This window comes from Kogia breviceps, chromosome 2, assembly GCF_026419965.1.
Source record: "Kogia breviceps isolate mKogBre1 chromosome 2, mKogBre1 haplotype 1, whole genome shotgun sequence".
Classification (NCBI taxonomy): Eukaryota; Metazoa; Chordata; class Mammalia; order Artiodactyla; family Physeteridae; genus Kogia; species Kogia breviceps.
The window spans coordinates 201,366,236-201,379,468 of record NC_081311.1 but is presented as its reverse complement, the minus strand read 5'-3'; the positions used below and the strand labels follow the sequence as shown (position 1 = coordinate 201,379,468).

Genomic DNA, 13,233 nt, shown 5'->3' with positions numbered 1-13,233 from the left:
TCTGTAAAAAAGATTTTTTTATAAAAGATGAAAGGAAGAGCCCCTTTCTGTGGCTGTGACGCTGACTCGGGGCAGTGTCAGTGGAGGATGCACGGGGGCTTGAGTTCCAGTTTGGGTCAGCTGCTAAAATGTTCAGCATGCTAGAGGTGGGGTTGGCTTGTTTGGTTTTTACCTCACTTGCAGGGAGAAGCGAGCGCTGCTTAGAAGCGTGCTAGAGAACAGGGTGGCAGGATGACGCGGCGACCTGTGTGGGAAGGAGGAGCGTGTGGAACACGGTGCTTACTACCTGATGGCCCCACACAGCGTTACTTGAGTCCTGGACTAAGAGAAACCTTAACCAGCATCGCATTCAGGCTTGTGGGAGGAGCCCTCGCTGTACTTGGTAGAGGGGTTGCCTTGACTTTCCAAGTGGGGTTTGAAGCCCTTGAGGTTTCCATGAAACCCTTGAGGTCTTTGGTGCCTTGGTGGAACTTGTCATCCAGGGGATAGGCCAAAGCCTATGACCTCGAAGACCAGGGGTTAACCCAGTGTGGCACATGGGCCAGCTCGGCCTTGCCTGTTTTTGTAAATAAAGTTTTATTGGAACCCAGCCACGCCTGGTCAGTCACACGTCCGTTGGCTGCATTTGTGGTACAACTGCAGGGCTGAGTCATTGCCACAGAGACCATAGGATCCTCAAAGCCAAGAATACTGTCTGACCTTTACAGAAAAGGTTGTAGGTAAAAAGTGTCTAAGCTCCGCCTTAGTGTTACCATTTTCTCTCTCAAAGTCAGCTGGTCCATATGATGGAGCACTAGCCTGCGAACGATCAGCATAAATAATCTGCTGGCGGAGGAGAGCCGGGCGAAGCGCTTCCGGTGTGGCCTCATCTCTGCCCCTTCCTCCCAGCGCCACCGTCTCTGCTTTGGAAGCTGTCGATAGCAGTTCCTCAGTTTTGTTGCTAGCTCTCAAAGGGAGAATTCTTTCTCTGACTTTGGAATCTGAGAACTGGTTTCTGAAGGTTGCGAAAGCATTCCTGGTGGACAGCCTTGCCATCCAGGGCTAACGTGTGCGCCATGGGTATGCGTTCGCCGTGGCGCAGACTGCCCCCTTGAAGACTGCAGCCTGGGCTATGTCAGATGTGGGTTCTGTCCCGGAGGTCTCCCTGGTTGTAGCTGGGCAAGGAGGTGGCTGGTGCTTGCCTGGCCTGGCCGTCTGTCTTCCAGAGGCCAGAGGAGAGACGCCGCTCAGGGCACTGACTCCAGCCAGGACCTTGTTTTCAATCCAATTTTAGACCTCGTCTTCCTGGGCTTTAGAAACTCGTGAGGTTGATGGAGCGTAACAAGAGCATCCTGATCCTTAGAAGAGAAAACAAACCGGAGCGTGAGGAGGAGGATGGTGGTACCCATTCCTCTTTAGAGCGGCGGCTCCCAGGTCGCTGCCCCCGGAGGACCTGAAGAGCTTGCCACATCAGAACTGTGAAGTTTGTTCCCTGTGACACGGCAGTGGGTGCTGGGGGGCAGGCTCGTGGAGGACTGACCGTACCCCCCAGTGTTGGGGACATGTGGGCAGCATTGCAGCTTAAATTTGAAATCTGCAGGCTGCCACCCCCTTCATTTGGTGACTCCTTGGATCTTTTCTCTGAAGGCATGGGCTGTCCCTGGTCTCTCGACTGAAATGAATTCTTGCACTTTGTTCCTGGCTGTGTGTGTGTGTGTGTGTGTGTGTGTGTGTGTGTGTGTGTGTGTGTGTGTGAATCCTGCTTGCTTATTTGTGTTTTCTCCATTGTCTTAAGAATGGGTATCCTAAAAGCCAGTATTTGATAATTTAACAGTTGAGGGTTTCTGAGTTGTTTTTATAGAAATGGATTCATTGAATGAGTTTAAAAATATATAATATCTTCCAGATGACTTAGTACAATATAAATGTTTCACACCCCAGTTATATCTGTGGGTGGTGGATTGCTTGCAAGCCTTGGAGTGCATGTTTTGGGTACGTGGGGGGGGGGTGATGCCTTTGAGTAGGTGGGCCCTGAACGCAGAGACTTTTGACGGGAACTGAACGCCTGCCTGAGGTCACACGTTCTCGCTCACGTGCCACTGCCCGACCTGTGGGTCCCAGCGTCTGCTCTCCCTTTTTGGTTGGCGAACATTCTGCTTTAGTGTCAGCCTATACCTGCGAAGCTCTCTTGCTTCCAGTTGTTTACAGAGGTCTCTGAGTAACATTTCTTCGTCATCTCCTCAGCCACATAAAAAAATTTAGCCTGTTCGTGAAGCTGCCTGGTACCCAGGAGTCTCAGTCCTCTCCTGCGCCACCAGGAAGATGGGCTTCTAGGCTCCTTCATGGAGCTCGAGTGGTGAGCCGTCCTGGGTCAGCCAGAATACCTCTTTCATTCCCAGTGCAGTGCGCCGTGTTGATAAGAAATGGTGTCGGGCTGTGGATGGGTCTCTGTGGCTTAGCCTAGCATCTTCCAAATTATCGTGAAGGTTTCTACAGAGTGTGCGTGTGAGGGGGTGGGAGTCACATGGGGCTGACTCGCCACAGGAGGTTGGGAAACGCTGGATTAAACAAGAATAGCGTTAGAAAGTTCCTTTCATTTCAGGGTTTCTGAATGCTTAGGCTGCCTGTGTTCATTGGCGCTCTCCCAGTGAGAGTCTCGGGATTTACCCAAAGTTATGTGATCAAGGCCGCACACCCTTCTCAATGGACTGCCGTTTACAGGGTCTGGAAAGCACTCCTAGAATTCCTCTGCCTTCTGGCATCCCAGGCCCCTCCCACTGTCCCCCTCGCCTGCCCTCCCGGCAGCCCCTGTCAGTCCCACGTCCTCCTGGGTGCAGGTGGTCTTCGGTCTCTCTAAGAGCTCAGCCGCCCCCTCCATTGCCGTTGCTGATGACTGGGGAAGGGGTTCCTCTGCCCATTGAGACAGAGTGGGATTCGATGTATCAGACCAAGTTTGTGTCTACTGGGGGGCCTTCCTTAAGTATGATTTTTCTCACCCGTTTTAACCCCCTTAGGAAGTTCTGAAACCTTCTGGTCTGAGTTTATGACGCAGAGCACACACTGAGCTTTCTTCGCAGAGCTCCACAAGGAGACAGCAGCCCTCCCGAGGGCCGAGTGCCGGGGGGATGTCCCTCAGGCTTCCCAGCAGCTCTGCGGGCTGTGGGAACGTACCTTAAGATTTCCTCAGTGTAGGACTGTTACTTTGTTTCCTGAAATAATTAGAGAAATATGGTTTATTAAACAGAAGCTGTGTCCCTGTAACTCTGCGGCTTCCTCGGCCCAGGCCGCCTGCTGTGAGCCTTTCTTGTCTGTAGGTCACGTGTGTTCGAGTCCGGGGAGCCTGGTAGTGAGACGCTGACACAGAGGTGAGCGTTTGAGTCTGTGGGTGCCCACCTGGCTTGGGGCGGGAGCCGTGGAGTGACGAGAAAGGCTGCCTGGCTGGGTGTGAGTCATGCAGAGTGAAAGGGGGTGTGGAGGATGGGTGATGGGACACAGGTGATGTGCTCGGGTAAGGCAGCAGGGTGGGTTTTTCCTTGACTCAGAAACGCAAGACCCAGTGCACGTGCTGACTGGTCTATGGAGAATGTGACTGAGGTTTGGACTCTGCTGTCTGTGCTCAGGCAGCGCATTATATAATAATTCTGTGACTACCTTGAACCCTTTGGGGAAGGAACCTGGGTGAGAGTGAGTAAAAAGTAAATCGAGATTTACTGTATTTATATAACTGGACCTGTCAGTAACACTTCCCAGTACTACTGCCAGATGCCGTGTGAACGTGCATAACCAGAGTGACCCCCCCCCAGCACCCACCACTCAGCCTCCCTCCAGCACCCACCCTGTGACCTTTCCAGCACCCACCATGTAACCTCCCCAGCACCTGCCCTGTGACCCCTACCAGCACCCACCACTCAGCCTCCCTCCAGCACCCACCCTGTGACCCCTGCCAGCACCCACCATGCCCAGCTGTACCCATCTGTGTGCGCTCACATGTACACATACGGGCACACAGTTCCTTAGCATAGCCGGGCTGCACATCTTGGCAACCTGGCTCAGCCATGGGCCTGTGGCATCCCACAGCCCCAGTCACCAGGGCCACCCTGGCTCTGTTACCCTGTGGCCACCTGCAGGGCACAGCACGGGCCTCCTCCCTGGGACGTACCTGTCTGGGGTCCTGGCGCGCGTACTCTCACAGCTCTCTTTGAAGCAGGTGTCTGGATGCACTCTGTAGACTCTTTTATACCTGCATCACAAGAAAGCTCTGTGAAGCCAGAAACTGAGCAGAATGTTGCCCAGTCCCCTCACCCAGGCTACACGAACCTACAGGTAACTGTACAGGTGTGTCTGAGGAAAGGCTATTCTTTTCCTAATGAAACTTTACCTCCTGTGGATGTATTAAAATGTCCAACATAAAAATCATGTAATTAAAAAAAATGACTATCAAGGTATGATTTACATAAAGTAAGATACACTCATTTTAAGTGTACATTATGATGAGTGTTGACAAAGTTATATATAGTAAGAGATAAAGTGTGCTGGGACTTCCCTGGTGGTTCAGTGGTTAAGAATCCATCTTGCAACGCAGGGGACGCTGGTTCGATCCCTGGTTGGGGAACTAAGATCCCACGTGCCGGAGGGCAACTAAGCCCGGGTGCTGCAACTACTGAGCCCACATGCTGCAACTACAGAGCCCATGCACTCTGGAGCCCGCGTGCCACGACTGGCGAGCCTGTGTGCCGCAAGTAATGAATGAGCCCATGCACCACAACTAGAAGAAAGCCTATGCACTGCAATGAAGAGCCCGCGCGCCGCAATGAAAGATCCTGAGTGCCCCAACTAAGACCCAACGCAGCCAAAAAACAAATAAATAAATATATATTTTTAAATGTACTATTTCGAAGACATGTCTTGCTTGAGACAGGCTACTTGGCTCCAAAGCCTTGAGACAATGTGACTGCAATCTTATGGGCAGTTGATGGAGAAGTTGGAGATGCTTGGAGACGCAGGCATTAGATGCGGGCGGTGTGGAACAGGAGACCTGACTCCTAGCCCTGCCTCCCACTTATTAACTAGTGTACTCTGAGCACGTCTCTGGAACTGAAGCCTCCGTTTCATATGAGATGGGACTTGCTAATACTGCCTCTGTCACATGTTTGTAGAGAATAATGAGTGAGAAAGTGTTTGACTCTTGGTAAAGCTTTTTAAACGTCAGAGCTGTTTGAAAGAGATCCAGGGAGTTCAGTGGGTAAAACTCCAACTCATGAGCTCAGTCTAGGAGAGTCCTTAGGGTCTAAAGCCTTAGCTAAGACTCTCATTGCCAACCATCAGGCAGTAAGAGGATCTGGAATTAACTTCCACATGTGAACAACTGGAGAACTGGACAAGATCCAGGAAGTAAGTCTTTTCAGATGTTAGAAAAAAGACAGTGCAAGACGGTGACCCAGAGAGAAGGGGAACAAGATGAGCTCTGTGACGGTCCTGGAATTCAGCCTGGAGGCACTTTTTGGACTGTGTTGTGGGTTAGGGAGAATCCAAGCAGTGGCTACACTGAGTGGGCAAAACAGATTGGAGTTGGGGAGGCAGAGGAAGCTGAAATTTGTGGGTCAGAGTATGGAGACGAGGGAGCTATGCAGAGGAAGAGCTCCAGACATCTGGAGGGGGCGGTCCCCTTGAAAATTAAGCTGTGTGTGCATAGGGTGAATAAAGATGGGCAACTGATGAGGAGCTGGACAGTTCTCAGAGCCAGAGTGGAGAGATCCTGATTAACAGTAGGCTGTTGCAGAGAAACAGAAACCCCAGAAAGGAGAAAGGCCTGGCCTTAAAGGTGGGGCAGAATTAACCCCAGAGTAAAGGCTATGCTAAAGCCTCCCTAAAACAGGCCTCAAAAGGATCCATCTAAACTGCCTTGCAAAAAACCAAAAACCAAAAGTAAAACAAAGGAACAGGACAAGGATGTCCACTCCTACCACTTCTATTCAACGTAGTATTGGAAATCCTAGGCACAGCAATCAGATAAGGAAAAGAAGTAAAAGGTATTTAAATTGGAAGGGAAGGGCTTCCCTGATGGCGCAGCGGTTGAGTCCGCCTGCCGATGCAGGGGACACGGGTTCGTGCCCTGGTCCGGGAAGATCCCACATGCCGCGGAGCGGCTGGGCCCGTGAGCAACGGCTGCTGAGCCTGCGCGTCCGGAACCTGTGCTCCGCAACGGGAGAGGCCACAGCAGTGAGAGGCCCGCGTACCGCTAAAAAAATAAATAAATAAAAATAAATAAATAAGCAAATAAATTGGAAGGGAAGAGGTAAAACTGTCACTATTTGCAGATGGCATGATACTTTATATAGAGAACACTGAAGTTGTCACACAAAAACTGTTAGAACTAGTAAATAAATTCAGCAAGATAGCAGGATGCAAGATTAATATACAAAAATCTGTTGCACTTCTTTACACGAATAATGAAATATCAGAAAGAGAAAGTAAAAAAACAAAATTCCTGCTTAAAATCACGTTTTAAAAAAGCCCTAGGAGTAAACTTAACCAAGGAGGTGAAATACCTATATGCTGAAAACTAAAACATTGATTAAGGGAACTGAAGATGATTCAAAGACATGGAAAGATATCCCATGCTCTTGGATTGGAAGAATTAATATTATTAAAATGGCTATACTATCCAGAGCAATCTACAGATTTAATGCAATCCTTATCAACACAGCTATGACATTTGTCATAGAACTAGAACAAGTAGTCCTGAAGTTTATATGGAACCACAAAAGACCACAAATTGCCAAGCAATCCTGAGAAAAATGAACAAAGCTGGAGGTATAACCCTTTCAGACTTCAAACCGTACTACAAAACTACGGTAATCGAAACAGTGTAGTATTGGCACAAAAACAGACATATAGATCAATGGAACAGAATAGAGAGCCCAGAAATAAACCCATACACCTATGGTCAATTAGTCTATGAAAATGGAGGCAAGAGTATACAATGGTGAAAAGACAGTCTAACAAGTGGTGTTGGGAAAGCTGGACAGTTACATGTCAATCAGTGAAATTAGAACATTCCCTCACACCACATACAAAAATAAACTCAGAAAGGTCTAAAGACCTAAACGTAAGATGTGACACCATAAAACCCCTAGAAGAGGACATAGGCAAAACGATCTTTCACATAAATTGTAGCAGTATTTTCTTAGATCAGTCTCCCAAGGCAAAAGAAATAAAAGCAAAAGTAAACAAATGGGACCTAGTCAAACTTAAAAGCTTTTGCACAGCAAAGGAAACTATCAACAAAACAAAAAGACAACCTACGGAATGGGAGAAAATATTTGCAAACAACGTGACCAACAAGGGCTTAATTTCCAAAACATACAAACAGCTCATACAACTCAACAAAAAGACAACCCAATCTAAAAATGGGCAGAAGACATAAACATTTTCCCAAAGAGGACATACGGATGGCTAACAGGCACATGAAAACATGCTAAACATCACTAATTATTAGAGAAATGCAAATCAGAACCACAATGAGGTATCACCTCACACCAATCAGAATTGCTGTCATCAAAAAGTCTACAAATAATAAACACTGGAGAGGGTTTGGAAAAAAGGGAACCTTCATACACTGTTGGTGGGGATGTAAATTAGTGCAACCACTTTGGAGAACAGTATGGAGGTTCCTTAAAATACTAGAAATAGAGTTGCCGTGTGATCTAGCAATCCCACTCCTGCGTATATATCCAGAAAAAAGGAAAACACGAATTCAAAAAGATACATGCACCCCAGTGTTCATAGCAGCACTATTTACAATAGCCAAGACTTGGAAACAACCCAAGTGCCCATCGACAGGCGATTGGCTTAAGAGGTTGTGGTACATCTATACAATGGAATATTACTCAGCCATAAAAAAGAATGAAATATTCCCATTTGCAGCAACATGGATGGACCTAGGGAATATTATGCTTAGTGAAGTGTGAGAGAAAGACAAATACTATATGATATCATTGATATGTGGAATCTAAAAAATAATACAAATGGATCTATATACCAAACAGAAACAAACTCACAGACATAGAAAACTTATGGTTACCAGAGGGGAGAGGTGGCAGGGGGAGGGATAAATTAGGAGTATGGGATTAACAGATACAAACTACTATACATAAAATAGATAAGCAACAGGGATTTACTGTATAGCACAGGAAATTATACCCAATATCTTGTAATAACATGTAGTGGAATATAATCTTCAAAACAAAAAACCAAACCAAAAAACCCAAAAAAACTGAATCACTATGCTGTACACGTGAAACTAATGCAATATTGTAAACCAACTTTACTTCAGTAAAAAAATTAAAAACAAAAATAAAACCAAACATTCTTGAAAAGAATGCCAAAAAAAAAATTCCAACAGTCTGTACCATAAAGTTTATAATGTCTAACATCCCAACAAAAAAATTACAAGAGTATCAGTCATACAAAGAGTCAAGAAAATGTGACCCATAAGCAGGAAAAAAATTGAATAGAAAAACACCCAGAAATGAGAGCAATGACTGAACTAGACATCTGTTATAAATTTGCTGTACACATTCAGTGATGTAAAGAAAAATATAAACATAATGAGAGAAGTGGAGGCTCAAAGAAAGAACTAGATGGAACTTCTGGAGATGATATCTGGGACTTCCCTGGTGGCACAGTGGTTAAGAATCCGCCTGCCAATGCAGGGGACACAGGTTCAATCCCTGGTCTGGGAAGATCCCACATGCTGTGGAGCAGCTAAGCCCATGTGCCACAACTACTGAGCCTGCTCTCTAGAGCCCACGAGCCACAACTACTGAGCCCATGTGCCACAGCTACTGAAGCCTGCACGCCTAGAGCCCGTGCTCCACGACAAGAGAAGCCACCACAGTGAGAAGCCCGTGCACTGCAACAAATAGTAGCTCCGCTCACCGCAACTAGAGAAAGCCTGTGCGCAACAACAAAGACCCAACGTAGCCAAAACAAAAGAAAGCAAACAAAAAAACCACAATATCTGAAATGAAAATTTTGCTGAATGGGATTAATGGTAGGTTAGACACTGCAGAAGAAAAGATCAGTGAAATTGAAGGCATAGCAATAGAATCTATCCAAAACAAAGTAAAGAGAAAAAAGAGTAGAAAAAAAGGAAAAGAGCCTCAGTGACCTGTGGGACAATATCAGTCTAATATGTGCTTAATTGGAGTCCCAGAAGAAGGAGAGAAATGGATGCATAGAAAAAGTGTTTGAAGAAGTAATGGCTTAAAAATTTTCCAAATTTGATGAAAGCTAAAACCACAGAGATGAAGCTTAATAAACTCCAGAGAGTAAAAACACATATACATAACCTACCAAAGCACATCATAATTAAATTTCCCAAAAAACAGTAATAAAGAGAAAACATAAAAGCAAGCCACAGGTGATGGGGACCACGTTACGTATAGAGGAACAAGATAAGAGTGACTGAAGTTTTCCCATCTGAAACTGCAAAAGCCAGAAGACAAAGGAATGACCTCTTTGAAGTGCTGAAATTTGAAAAAAACACAGTTGTCAACCAAAACTTCTGTGTGTAGCAAATGTTTCTTTTGAAAATGAAGGTGAAATGAAAGCTTTTTCAGACAAACGGAAGCAAAGAGGATTCCTCACCAGCAGACCTGCCATATAAGAAATGTTACAGTGAGCTCTTTAGGCCAAGGTAAATGGTACCCGATGGAATCTTACATCTGCACGAAGGCATGAAGAGTGCTGGAAACGGTAGACGTGTAAGTCACTACAAAAGACTTTATACTCTCAACATTTTTTAAAAAGATAATTGTTGAGAGCAAAAGTTAACACACTGTGTGGTTCACAGCATATGTGGAAGTAAAACGTCTGGCAGTGATGGAAAGGGGAAGTAGAAGCTTGCTGTTGCATATCTTCCATGATACTGAAGCTGTGTTGTAATTCAAGGTATACTGTGATCAGTTGAAGATGCGTATTTTAAATCCCAGAGCAGCCACTGAAGAAGATAAACCAAAGAAGTGTATCAGTGAGCCAACAGTACAGGTAAAAGAGAATCCTAAAAAGTAATCCAAAAGTAGGCAGGAAAAGAGAAAGTAACAAAGATAAGATGGGACAGAGAGAAAACAATATGTTAGATTTAAACGCAATCACATCAGTCATTAACATGTAAATGGTCTAAACGCTCCAGTAAAAACCAGAGATGTCGGCCTGGATGTGTGGCAAGCCCCTCGCAAGTGCTAACCACAAGGACGTCCCTTTCCGGTGCACAGGCTGAAAGCACTGGGTGGCAAGCTGTGGGCAGGTGCAGGGCTCTCCCCGGCAGGTGCTCGGCGGTCGCCCCAGGCACCGGCGTAAGTAACCTGCATCGGAAGATGCGGGCGAAGGGGCTCCGGAGCGCCATCCCACAAAGTTCAAATCCGGGGGCCTGTAAACCCGGCTTCCCAAGTCCCAGTGCAGCTCAGTGCCTCTGCTGTGTCCCTGCTGCGTGTCACGCCGGCTTCGTGTCCAGGCTCGAGTCAAGCCTTCTGTCTTGCCTTCCTACGTCCCATCCCAGTGATCTTTAAACACGGCCGGTGTCACTTCAGCTCAGTGTCCTTCAGTAGCTGCCCACTTCACAGAGGACACACGCAGGTCCTTCGAAGGGTCCGCAAGGCCCACCTCCACTCCCCCTCGCTCACTCAGCTCCAGCCCTGCTGGCCTTGCTGCTCCTTAGACGAGCAGGCAGGCTCCCGATCTCAGGGCCTTGGCAACAGATACACCCTGACTGGGCCACTCTTCCCTCAGGTACGTCCGCCCGCCCATGTCCGGTCACGTCGCCTTCTCCGTGAGGCTTCCCCTGACACCTGCCGAATGCTGCTGCCCCCCACTCCTGCCCCCCGGCCCTGGCCCTCCCGGCCCTGCGAATTCCTTTCTTCCGTCCGCCTTCAGCGCTTTTGCCGCCACTAAAAACACTGCAGGGCGGACTCGTGCTTCTTGTGTCCCGTGTCCCCCGCGGCGAGAACGTCAGGGCTCCCAGGGCGGGACTCTGGCCCGTCCGGCTCGCCGATGTGTGCCGAGCGTTCCGAAGCACGCCCGGTGCACGGGAGGTGCTCGTCCTTATTTGTGGACGAAGCAGGTTGTACGTACGCCCCGTGGGGTCAGGGTGTTAGCAAGAAAGGTCCTAAGAGGTGGGCTCGGCAGACTCCCTCCTCAGCCTGGCTTACAGACGGGGAAGCCGAGGCATGAGTGCCTCGCCCGGGGCCGTGTCGGGAGCTCGCGGCAGAGCCAAGACTCGGGGCTCCTGCGCTGAGAAGCGGGGCGGCACTTCCTGGAGCCTCTCCGCGTGCCCTGCCGCCCAGGGCAGGGGGGCCGACGCCGCTCCAGGGCGCGGGGAAGGCAGGCCCGGGGGCAGGAGCAGGGGTCCCGCTTCTAGGCCTCATGTGGCTCTGCTCCCGGCTGCACAGCCTTAGGCAAGTTTTTCAGCCCTTTCGCCTCAGTTTCCTAATTTGTTGCGTGGAGGGGGTGGGTGGTCAAAGCAAGCCCTTCCCGTGCTGTGACTACTAGAGCTCAGGGGCCTGTAAGGACAGGGTGGAAGCATTGCAGGGTCAGGAACACGCTACAGACATGGTGAAGGCAGGGGAGAGGGACTTACACGTGGTGACAGATGCCTCCTTCCCAGACAGGAAAGGACTTTGTCTCCGAGAACAGCCGTGTGCAGGGCTGGGGCACCTTTCTACAGGCTGCTGGCACAGAGGAAAAGGGCCGTCGCTTACAAGGAGCTCAAGGCCACAGCTGTCCTCTTCCTGCAGCCACTTCCTGGGCCGGGGGCCCTGTCCCCGGGGCTGCTCAGCGACTGTGGGTGCTGCTCTGGACTGGGGGCCTGGGAGCCTGCAGGCTGGTTTCCCTCAGGGCTGGTCGGAGTCTCTGGGTCCGGCAGGCCTCAGGGCCGTGTGGCCGGCATGGGAACTTGTGTCCACGAGCCTCTCGTCCTCAGCCCAGAAGCCTGAGGCAGGCCCGTGGCCCTTTTCCCTCCCACCGCCTTGTTTGGTCCCCAGGCGACGAGAGCCCCCTCCTCCCTCCTCTCCCCGTGGAGCGGCCGTGGCTGTGTCCCTGTGACTGTCCCAGACCCCCCAGCTATCTGGGCAGCACCTTTCACCCTGGCGCTCCGGGCCAGTGGGAGGCCTGGCGGCTCACGGCCTGCCAGCCTCCCTAGCTGGACACTTGGAGGTCTGGGCCCCTGTCCCGGCACCGCGTGGCTGGAGGTCCTCGTGGCAAACCCACCCTGGGGCCAGCGGTCCCGTCAGAGCCTGCCGTCACAAGCATCTCGAGGCCAGGCCCCAGCCCCAGTGACCCCAGCAGGCAAAAGGGGAGCGGCCCCCAACTTACCAAGCTCACAGTGTCTGCCTTTGAAGCCCGGGCTGCAGTCACAGCTGTGGGCGGCCTCGCCAGGCACACAGGTGCCTCCGTTCTGGCAGGGGTTTTCTGAGCAGCTCCCAGGGGCACCTGTGAGCAGCCACGAGCGGTTAGTCTCGGGGCCCCACCGGAAGGCCTGATAGCACTCCCAGGTTGCTGCCTCTTACTGTCCCCAACACCAGGGGGCCCAGGGGTGGCCAGAGAGCAGAGGCGAGGAGACCGGCCTCTGTGTGCTCAGCCCTGATCCCGTTACCTCGAGGGAGGGAGGGAGGGAGGGCTCTTGGTGCTGAGCCGCCACAAGGCAGAGAAGCCTCGGCTTACAGCTTCGGTCATGGCTGCGCCCTGGTCGCCGTGGGGAGAGACTCCCCGCTCTGCCCTGGCCTGTGCCCCCCTCCCCACATTTCTGCTGACCTTGCCCCGCTGCACAGGGTTTCTTCCACTTGGAACACAGAGGCCACCCCTCGAGAGCCCTCCTCATCCTCCAGTGCCTGTCCCCGAACCACGTGTGTGTCCCCGAGTCCCAGCCCCAGGCAGCCTCTGTGCGGGACTCTGTGCTGGCGTCTGTGGCCCCTGGGCCGCTGTCTGCCTTGCGCACTGTGGGAGCTAGAGGCAGCTTGGTCAGTGGTGCTGCCTGGGAGGGGCAGACCTGTCCCTCCCCCGTTAGAGTCCACTGTCCTTTTTTAATTTTTTTTTAAAGCTTTGCAAGATAGCTGTTTTCATTTTTAACTCTTAAAAAACTGAGAAACACAAAATAAGAATCGTGCATACGCCACCACTTCCAATACCCCCTCCACATCTAATCCAGCCCCTCCGCCTTCCCCACTCCTCGGCAGCCGCCTCGTGGGGGGAGGTTTA

General features: G+C 50.2%; 1 protein-coding gene across 18 annotated transcripts in view; it reads right to left on the bottom strand.

Annotated features, from left to right (window-relative positions):
* SNED1 (sushi, nidogen and EGF like domains 1) overlaps window positions 1-13,233 on the bottom strand; it is a 90,701-nt gene continuing 77,468 nt past the window's right edge. For 7 of the 18 annotated variants that reach the window (XM_067027342.1, XM_067027349.1, XM_067027356.1 and 4 more), the window contains 4 exons: window positions 12,352-12,468; window positions 11,618-11,708; window positions 4,139-4,219; window positions 1-1,337 (listed from right to left, as the gene is read on the bottom strand). In XM_067027342.1, the coding sequence (XP_066883443.1) occupies window positions 1,292-1,337; window positions 4,139-4,219; window positions 11,618-11,708; window positions 12,352-12,468 (335 nt within the window). In that variant the 3' untranslated portion in view covers window positions 1-1,291. Of the gene's footprint in view, window positions 1,338-3,150; window positions 3,189-4,138; window positions 4,220-11,617; window positions 11,709-12,351; window positions 12,469-13,233 lie in introns of all 18 variants that reach the window. The other 11 variants (XM_067027363.1, XM_067027343.1, XM_067027351.1 and 8 more) reach the window with 5 other exon arrangements.